Source organism: Propithecus coquereli, unplaced genomic scaffold, assembly GCF_000956105.1.
Source record: "Propithecus coquereli isolate 6110/MARCELLA unplaced genomic scaffold, Pcoq_1.0 Scaffold44, whole genome shotgun sequence".
Classification (NCBI taxonomy): domain Eukaryota; kingdom Metazoa; phylum Chordata; class Mammalia; order Primates; family Indriidae; genus Propithecus; species Propithecus coquereli.
In genome coordinates, this window is record NW_012150174.1 from 13629413 (window position 1) to 13640023 (window position 10611).

Here is a 10611-nt window from a genome sequence, read left to right on the forward strand (position 1 = left end):
ACAGGACCTGTTATTGGTTGAACAGTGTTAGGTAAAACTCTAATGATAATCCAATGACTTCACTTCAATAATAGAGGGTTTCTGGCCTTCACACAACTCACAAATTACTTTATAATTCAGATGCACAAATTCTTGGGTTTCCATTCAAGACTTGCTAGCACTGTCCTAAATATTTATGTGTGTATCCTGCAGTGTAATACTTCTATTTTCCCAGGCTTCAAGAACTGCAATTAGAGGCTGCAATTTTCACTGCTCTTATTCACACATTGGATCTCATCCCCACTAAAGAGCTGAGCAAATAAATTAAGGAGTTATTGAGTAATGGAGAGCTGTGGATTGAGAAACAGCTGTTGCAGGGACAAGGCTAAAGCTCACATTATTGATAAGGCTAAGGACATTAAGTGACAGAGATGTCTTCTTTTTTTTTTTTTTTTTTTGAGACAGAGTCTCACTCTGTTGCCTGGGCTAGAGTGCTGTGGCATCAGCCTAGCTCACAGCAACCTCAAACTCCCGGGCTCAAGCGAGCCTCCTGCCTCAGCATCCTGAGGAGGTGGGGCTATAGGCATGTGCCACCATGGCTGGCTAATTTTTTCTACATATTTTTTAGTTGTCCAGCTAATTTCTTTCTATTTTTTTTTAGTAGAGATGGCATCTGATTCTTGCTCAGGCTGGTCTTGAACTCCTGAGCTCAAACTATCTGCCCACCTCAGTCTCCCAGAGTGCTAGGATTACAGGCATGAGCCACCATGCCCAGCCAGAGATGTCTTCTTAAATAACTTGAGATATAGGGTTGGGGGAACAGACAGTAGCTATAAGTGAATGGTCAACCTATGGATGTAGAGAAGCGTTACCTGCCATCTAGAGATTGCAACACTCTGAGCCAATTTGGCTATGGGACCAATGGGTGAACAGGTTAACAAGAGGATTTCTTCTTATGGCAATACCTCTCATAAGTCACAAATTGTTCTTCTGAGGTATTTCCACTAGAGATTCTCTTTTGCTACTAACGCCAGGAAAACATTAATAGACCGAGTTATATTATTTATCAAGGAGGGGCAAAGAAGGGTAGCATAATGAATGGCTAATGAATAATAATATTTATTGAATATATTGTATGTGCTTTGCATGCTTTTTTTTTCTTTCTTAATCGTCACTAAATCCCTATGAGGTAAATTGTATTATTTGACCCATTTTATAGATTGGAATATCAATGCTCAGAGAGATTAAGCAAATTGTCTATCACCAAAAAGCAATAATTGGAGAAGACAGGGTTAGAGAGTATATCAATGTGATTTCAGAATGAACTCTCTGTAGTAATATCATATCTCAGTATCAAGTAGTGCCTATGGAACAAGTAGTCATTTCCAATAGACTATAGACTTCCATAATCTGTGGATACATAAACTATCAAGAACAGAGCTAATAGATTTGTCTGTCCTACTTTTCAAAAGACATTTTTTCAGCAATAATTTTATTAAAACATACCACAATGTATATTTTAGTAAAATATACTATTAAGAGTGCAGTGAGGATCGCTTTCGGGGTGCTTTTAATTGTAAATTTAACTTTATAGAGGTTTCTGAAAACAACACCACCAATTTTAATACTTTAGTGCATATGCTTTTGTCTGTGTACACATTTTTCAAAATGAGACCAAACAATTTAGTAATTTGCTTTTCTCAATTAACAATATTTACCTTGTTTCAGTAAATTTTGCTCTCATCTAATTCGTAGATCTTATTCAAATTTTCTGTCAACCTAATTAAAATATTTTTTATAGTTGGCTTTGCCAAATCAGTAATATCCTTTCAGGAAAATTTTCTCTCATCTAATGCCTAACTACAATCAAGTATTCTGTTGACCAAAGGATATTTTTCTACAACCAGCGCTCCCAAATCAGTATCTAATCCAGGACCACACATTGCATCTGGTTATGTCCCTTGAGTCTTTTGAATATGATAGTTGAGAAAAAATAAATAAAAGATACTGGCTCATTGCATAAATCAGGCCACTTGAAGTGCAAAATTTCTGGATTTGAATGGTTGCTTCTCAAGAAATCATTGAGATTGTTCCCCTCAGCCTTGTATTTCCTGCAAACTGTGGAATTTGTATCTGAAGGCTCAATGGATGCAAGTCAAACATTTCGGGCTAGTACACATCATATGTGATGTTGAATTATACTTTATGTTCCCTTATTTTAGATATAATATTATGTAGTGTATCTAATGTAGATATGTATTGTATCTAATATAATGATACTAATGTTGACCACTGGATTAGTGATGATATACATGCTGTTTTTATCAAGTTGATTTTTTAAATACACTTTATACAGTCTATTCCAATGCCTACCAATGCCATATATTCCAACATTTTATCTCATTCACAGAAAACTAATTTTGGTTTCCAAATATGTTTAACTTTTTTTCAGAGGCTTTGTACCTTAGAACTCATGGTTATAGTGTATGAGCAGAATATGAGGCTGGTATGAGATAAAGCAATGTGATAGGCTGGAGCCAGAATGGGAACATCCTTGAATACTAAAATGAGAAAAGTGAAGTTCACAAGGGTGCCTTGGATATTTTTAAGGACAGTGACAATATCAGATTTGGGTTTTTAAAAAGATCCCTCTGGTAAAACTAGAGCAGGCAAAATAGGAGACAAAACAGTTGGGAGGCTGCCTAAGATCAGGAAGGTTTGAACTAAAGAAGTAGAAAAAAAAGGAAACAGGGTTAGTGAGGTATTTAAAAAATATTTTCAAGTTTGCTGATTCTTTCCTTTGCTTGCTCAAATCTGCATTTGAACTCCTCTAGTAAAATTTTCATTTGTTACTGTACTTTTCAGCTCCAGAATTTCATTTGATTCCTTTTCATAATTTCTCGCTTTAGTGATATTCTAATTTTGTTCATACGTTGTTTTCTTCACTTCATTCATGTCTTCCTTTAGATGTTTGTACAACTTCAAAACAGTTTTAAAGACTTTGTTCCTTAAGCCAGACATCTGGGCTTCTTCAGGGACAGTTTCAGTTGATTTATTTGGTTCTTTTGAATGGGTCGTATTTTCCTGTTTCTTTGTATGCCTTGTGATTTTTTGTTGAACACTGAACATTTGAATCTTATAACGTGGTGACTCCGAAAATCAAATTTTCCTTCTGCCCCTAGGTTTGCTTTTTTCTTTTTTTAAATTGTCTCTGTGCTGGGGATCGGAATCAGCCTAAGGTAAAAGCGTAAGGTTTTCTCAGGTCTTTTCTGAGCCTGTGTATTTCCCTGGTTATAGGCAGTAGCTTTCTGCTTTCCCTTGCCTAAGTGTTTGCTTTTGAGTATTCTAATCCTTAAATGACTGATTGACAAATGGCGTAAAAGGGAAACAAACAAAAGAGATTCCGTTCCTTTAAAACCCCTGGAAGTACAAACATTTTGGTTACATGTAATACTTTCGCCTTGCCCAAGCCAGGGCTACAAGCGTGTCCTTCCCTCATTAAAAAAAAGAAAAAATAATAAAATAATAAACAATAAAATAAAATAAAATAAAACCCCTGGAAGCAGGTTTAGCTGGTGGGGGTTCACACATGGCGGCCAGCCTCTGTGCTTAAACCTGTGATGAAAAGCAGCAATCAGCGATCAGAAAGAACATAGCTGGTACTTGGTAGACCCAAAGTTCTTATTTCCCACTCTGGCTCCAGGCCTGCCGCAGGGTTGAGGGTCTGTGAATGGGTAGCTGCTATCACATTAAAGGCTGACATTGAAATTTACCTCAATTTACCAGCTGAACTCTCCTGGAAGATGCAAACATTCAAAGAGAACCCAGAGTTCCAAAATAATTAGTTCAGAGAGATTCTGACAGTACAGTTGTTGTTTAGGTGGAGAGCGGGATTCCCTGTGATTCCCACTCCATCAAGGCTTAAGCGCAGAGGCGCCCTTCAGGCCCACACAGCCAGCTGACCGCGGAGACCCAGCTCCAGATGAGCGGCTCAGAAGAGGACCCCGGACAGCAGTGGGTCTTTTTCTAGTTCACACAGCCTCAGCTGCGGACGCTAATGAGCCCCCCAAGGCACCTTGGGGTAGCTGGCAGAGGCGCCAGCGCCAGGAGTCCTGGGCACTTTGTTCGCGCCCTGCCCCCACCTGGAAAGTCCCTCTCAGGCCGCCGTTGTGCGCCGCGCCTTCCGATTGGCAGAGAGGACCATGGGACGTGGAAGTTGTCTGTGTCTGGCTGCTGTTCCAGTTGTGCTGGGCCCCACTTTGGTTTGCGTTTCCTAGGGGCCGGACCTCCTGGAGGTGCAGAATCCTGGCAGCGGCCTTTCCCTGTGTTTGTAAGTCCCAAAGCGGCCGGGGCGCCGGGCTGAGGTGCTCGGTGTCTCAAAATGGAGCATTTTTTATTTTGAAACTTTTTCATAGAGGCCATTCTCACTGGAGTTAGGTGATATCTCATTGTAGTTCTGATCTGCATTTCCCTGATGATTAGAGTGTTAAGCATTTTTTCATATGTTTCTTGGCCATTAGTCTATCTTCTTTTGAAAAGTTTCTATTCATGTACTTTGCTCACTTTTTAATGAGGTTGATTTTTTTCTTGGTGATTTTCCTGAGCTCTATATAGATTCTAGTTATTAGCCCTTTATTGGATATATAGCATGTGAATATTTTCTCCCATGCTGTAGATTTTGCTATTCACTGTAGTGATAGTTTCTTTGGCTGTGCAGAAATTTTTTAATTTGCTCAGGTCCCATTTATTTATTTTTTTGTGTGCTTTGGGGGTCTTCTTCATAAATTCTTTGCCTAGGTTGATGTCTATAAGAGTTTTTCCAACATTTTCTTCTACAGTTCTTATGGTTTCATGCCTTAGGTTTAAGTCTGTTATCCATCGTGAGTTGATTTTTGTGAGAGGTGAGAGGTGAGAGGTGCAGCTCCTGTTTCAGTCTTCTACATGTACTATAGCCTTGTAGTATAGCTTAAAGTCTGGTAAATTGATGCCTTCCAATTCGTTCTTTTTGCTTAAGATTGCTTTAGCTATATAGGGTCTCCTCTGGTCATACAAAGCATAAAATTACTTTTTCTAGATCTGTGAAAAATGATGTTGATATTTTAATAGAGATTGCATTTAATCTTTCTTTTTATTATTGATCTGCAAAAGATTTTTTTTTAGTTTGGCCACAAATTCATTGTCTGATATATGTGTTGCAAGTATTTTCTCCCAGTCTGGGGCTTGCATTTCTTATTTCCCTAGGAGTGTATTTGCAAAAGCAATATTTTACAAATTTTTGATGAAGTTCATACAATGAGAGTAGGGGTTTATGGAGGTCAGGTGCTCAGTGGAGTTTTAGCTCAGGTTTGCCTCACAGTTGGGCCAGTAGTTCCCAAGGCCATCCTATGGTTATTTCTCCAGTTATAGATGCACAGTTGGGTTAAACATACTTAGCAACTGGCAGAATTCCCTCTTGCTTGGGGGAGGCCTTCAGTTTTTGTTCTATTCAGGCCTTTAACTGATTTTATGAGGCCTACCTACATTATGGACGTTTTTGTTATGCAACCAATAAAGTTTAAAAGACCCTCAATAAACTGTGCCTTGGCTTACCTAAAACAAAATTATCTTTTCACATTTTTTTGGCTTTCACAACAAACTTTATTCTGTGCAACTGAGAAAATGCCCTAGAAGATGCATCTGAACATTTTGAAATTTCTCCATGTTTACATGCTATTATCTGTTTCTTTCTCCTTTTGTACCTTGCCTTGACTTTAGTTAAGTCCTAAGGTCCCTTCAGATATTTGATCCTATGTAATTGCTACACTTGCTATTTCAAAATTTATGAAAATAAAGTATAAAATGATGCCTATGGTGTTTTATTATTTTGTTCTCTGTGGTTACATGACTAAAGAAGCCAACTCTGTCAAGGAAGAAATAAGAGTTGCATTTGATTTCTTTGATCGGGGCTCCTGGAACCTACATCCTGCAGCATTGTCTAGTCAGTCCCATTGCAGCTATAATAGTTCTTGGCATCACAGAACCAATCTACTATAATCAATGAATTCTGTATAAAAGACTATATACTAGTACTTGAGCTGCATTAGGACTTTATCCCTGAACATGATTTTAATATCTATTACAGAAATAAATGATACCTATTTATGTAACAATAAAATTTATATTTAGTGCAGGGATAAATATTTACTGTGTAAACTTATCTTCAATCTGATATTCCATGTAAGTAAGAAAACATTTCCTGTTTAACATCAAATTCTGTAAAGCATTTACTCCACTGAAGCTTCACAACACTTAAATTCCCCTTTTTTAAGAATGAATTAAAAAAAGATTTGAATACTATCTCTGAATCAAATGTTCAGAGTCAAACTTCCTTAGAAAGGAAGATCATTACCACCCGATCTCGGATCTGCTTGGTTCTTACCCCATAAATGAGGGGATTTAGAGCAGGGGGGATAGTCACATATAAATTAGCTAGAAGGATATGAATATAACGTGGAATGTTATGGCCAAATCGATGAGTCATAAAGGAGAAAAAGGCTGGAGTGAAGAAAGCTAAGATGACACACACGTGGGAACCACAGGTATTAAGAGCTTTGAGCCTGGCCTCCCAGGATGGGAGTTTGAAGACAGCATGGAGAATCTTCACATAGGAGATACCAATCAATATAACATCCAAAAGTATCATAGAGATAAGAATTAACCCAAATAATATATTGACCTTTATGCTGACACAAGACAGACGAGCAATGCCCATGTGTTCACAGTAGGTATGGGGTATAATATTTTGTCCACAGAATGAAAGCCTTAGAAGGAGAAATAAAAGTGGAAAAACCAAAACAAAATTTTTCAACATTCCCACTCCAGCAATAATACAAATTGTTCTGCTAGTGAGGATTGTGTTGTATCGGAGAGGGTGGCAAATGGCAACATAGCGATCAAAAGCCATGGCTACAAGCATGAACGTTTCAATGCCTGTAAACAGATGTATGAAGAACATTTGAGCTAAGCAGCCCCCAAAGGCAATCTCGCTGAAGCCAAACCAGAATATGCCCAGCATTTTGGGGATGGTTGCAGTGGACAAGCCCAAGTCAGTCAGAGCCAATATGGCCAATAGGTAGAACATAGGTTGGTGAAGGCTGTGCTCAGTCTGGATCACAAAGAGGATGATGACATTCCCCAGGAGGGCAACCAGATACACTGCACCAAATGGAAAGCCAAGCCAGAGCTGCATCTTTTCCAGTCCTGGGATTCCCAACAGCAGGAAGGATGAGGAGTGAAAACATGAGCTATTGGCTGAGGACATACCGTAAAGGGCCTCTGATGGTCACACTCACTTGAAGGAATCTTTAGATTTATATAAGAATTCTCAACACCTCATCAATACTGCTAATACTGAATAAAAACAAAAAAGATGCAATTAGTACATTTTCTCTCAGAGAGCAGAAGAAAGTCATGTTTTCCCTCATATTTCCCCTCCTCTTTTACTTTTCATTAATATATATGACAAATGAAAGAAAATATTCCTCAAGAAATGATGGGTCTTTGGATGTTGGACTAGATAATCTAAATTATTTTAGTGAGAACATAAACCAATCCAGTTGATATGGGATTTTATATTAGACTGTAACTTTTTGAAATATTTATAAATTGGGAGAAGATGCACACTTTGATATACCACTGATAAATGATTACAAACTGGAAATATAGGTAATATTGTAGGTTTAAAAAGCACACTGTAAGGATCATTTATTTAACTTGATATATGAGTTCAATATATGCCTCTGGGACTTCCACTAATAACCAACAGATCTTTATTTCTGCTCCTTATATGGACTATTTTTCTACCTCAATCTGCTTATAAATAATTTTCATCAACATCAAAACTTTTTTTGATTTTAAATTTGTGTTATAAATTTTTATTTTTTCATCAATAGATGAAGACATTAGCTTTGTTCTTCGAAACAAGGAACTTGCCCTATGAAGCCACCAATGTCACAAAATTCAAGGCAACATAATTGATCTTAGACATAAAACCACCGTTTTTTTAGAGAGAGTGATCCAGGTTTAAAGCACTGACTTAACTCTTCAGGCTCCCAATTTAGTTCCCCTATTCCTCACAGAAGACAACATGGGCTCACTTCATTTCTAAATAATGCATGTCATATCCAGCTTTATTCCTAAATGGGGAATCATGTATACTATCATTATAATCCGTATTATTATCATCACTGCTATTATATTAGAAGAGAAAAATTATTAAAATGATGGTGTCATGTAAGCATTTAATATTATTTATTTCACAAGAAATTTTCAGACATATAATTTTTACTCATATTAGTTACATGAAAAAAACAGGACAGATCCTAATTCCTGAATAAGTGGATTTCTTTTATGTCTGGATCACAGGTGTGTTCCTCCATACTCAAAATGAAGCTTCTCCGTCAGTCACCCAGCTCTCTGACCTCTTGGTATTACTAAGGCTCTTCCTAAATGTATTTTTTCCCCTGTACTTTTACTTATGCTCAAGCATTTAGTCCATTATTCAGTTTTTGAGCTAAATTGTCCTTCATGATCAGTTATTTCCAGGTTTCCTCCCAATTTACTCCTCCTTATTCTCTGCTATCTCTTACATATTTTACTAAGGTAGTTGATCTAAATTCACATTTCTAAAAGTGGGGGAGCCAAAGATGAACAGTATAACCTTAATTATAATCCATAAGGAATAGTCCTTTAAAGAGGGTGAAATAGTATTAATAATGAGAAACATGATATCTTTCTAGGCACCAAGGAAGTCAGGACATGGCACAATAAACAATGCACTTGAGATTTTAGGAAATAAAAGTAGAAGATTTTAAGAATAAGAGACATGATCCTGTGATAAAAAGAGAGGAAGATGAAATCTCCAAATATGGAAATGTACCTGATGGAAGCTTCTTAAGACAAGTTTGGGGAAAAGGAAGGAGGAACCAATATCATCCTCATATTAATCCTCCATGCCTGTACTTCAGTGACCCATTCTCAGAAAGGCCTTTACTGGACTCAGTGCAGTGGCTTGTAATATTCCCTCCCAGAACCCTCTTATTCTACCACATAGCACATTGTGTGACTATTTAATCAATGTCAAAGTTCCCATTTAATTGTAAGCTTCTTGCAGAACTGAGGGAGAAGGCAGAGTATAGTTTTGTTCATCATTATTTCTCTAGCACACCATCTGGAATATAGCTGCCATTCAAAACATATTTGTTAATGAAAGATTAAATAATCAGGTAATTATTAATTTTGACTCTTGGTCAAAAGTCCTCATGTTAGAAGGATATGACAGAAATACACACAATGTATCTGGAAGCTAAGGATAGAGAAATGAGAAGGAAAACTATAATCCTCATAAGGGGATACTGTGGGTATAAAAGGAAGATGACTCTTCTATCAAAGGCTTTCCTGACAAGGGGAGCCATCACTGGGACTGTGATATAGTAAAGGGAGACTACAGGGAAGACATTCTAGGGAGAGTTTAGTCAAAGCAGGTGATCATGACAATAAACCAGAAGTGAAAAGGAAATATAATTGATGGACTTATGTATAATTTATTCTTTTTATGGAAATTCCTGCCTGTTGTGCCTCTCTAAGGCATCAATGAAACATCAATAAAATAGTTTTCTGGTGGTACATCTCCAAAATCTGAATTTTTAAAGCTTTTATAATATCAACTTGTTGTCAGCATAAATCATTATCTATTCCATATAGAGCAGTGGTCCCCAACCTTTTTGGCACCAGGGACTGATTTCATGGAAGACAATTTTTCCACGAACGGGGTCGGGAGGTGGGGGACGCGCAGAACTCAGGCAGTGATGCCAGCAATGGGGAGTGGCTATAAATATAAACGAAGCTTCTCTCACTTGCCAGCCGCTCACCTCCTGCTGTGAGCCCAGTTTCTAAGTTTCATGGAAGACAGTTTTTCCATGGGATGGGATGGGGGATGGGGGAGAGGCAGGGCTCAGGTGGTGATGCCTGGCCTGGTTCCTAACAGGCCACACATAGGTATTCGCCTGGAGCCCGCGGGTTGGGGACTACGGATATAGAGTATCTAAACAAATAGAATTGCTCAAGGAGCAAAAGGATAATGCTAGAGACTTGCAAAATCTGTAACAAGAGGCTTAAACTTGTGAGGAAATTAATGCCTTTATGTAGGAGAGAAATACACTAGCAGTAAGAGAGGAATTGCTGCAAAACAGCCTTATTCTGCATGCTAGGTATTTAGTTCTTCATTTTCACTATGTAGGAGATCTTTACCCCTACACAGAATGAAGAACAAAAGCTCAGGAACTGTGTTACAACCATAAATATGTTCCATTAAGTATTCTGCTATGCTGGGTAAAGGAAAACTTTTCTGAGACCAGAATTTTTCCTCTACACAATACTGAGCATGCCTAGTTCAGGAGTAGCTGCTTACCTCTCAGGAGTCTGTCTGCATCTGGGGAAAATTTGGTGATAGGGTAATGTTAAAAATGCCCCAGGTTATATGCAACTCAAGAGTGTTTTCCTTATAAGAGCCATAAACCAGATATATATCAACTCAAAAAGATCCATCCTAGAGCCATTGACCAGTGGAACAGAACTGAGAACCCAGATATAAAA

At 37.9% G+C, this 10611-nt stretch overlaps 1 protein-coding gene across 1 annotated transcript; it reads right to left on the minus strand.

The window, feature by feature from the left end:
- Positions 1-6337: 6337 nt before the first annotated feature.
- LOC105818349 (olfactory receptor 52E8-like) lies at positions 6338-7279 on the minus strand. The gene has a single exon (XM_012654309.1). It carries the CDS (start codon positions 7277-7279, stop codon positions 6338-6340), a length of 942 nt encoding a protein of 313 aa, XP_012509763.1.
- Between the last annotated feature and the right edge of the window lie 3332 nt (positions 7280-10611).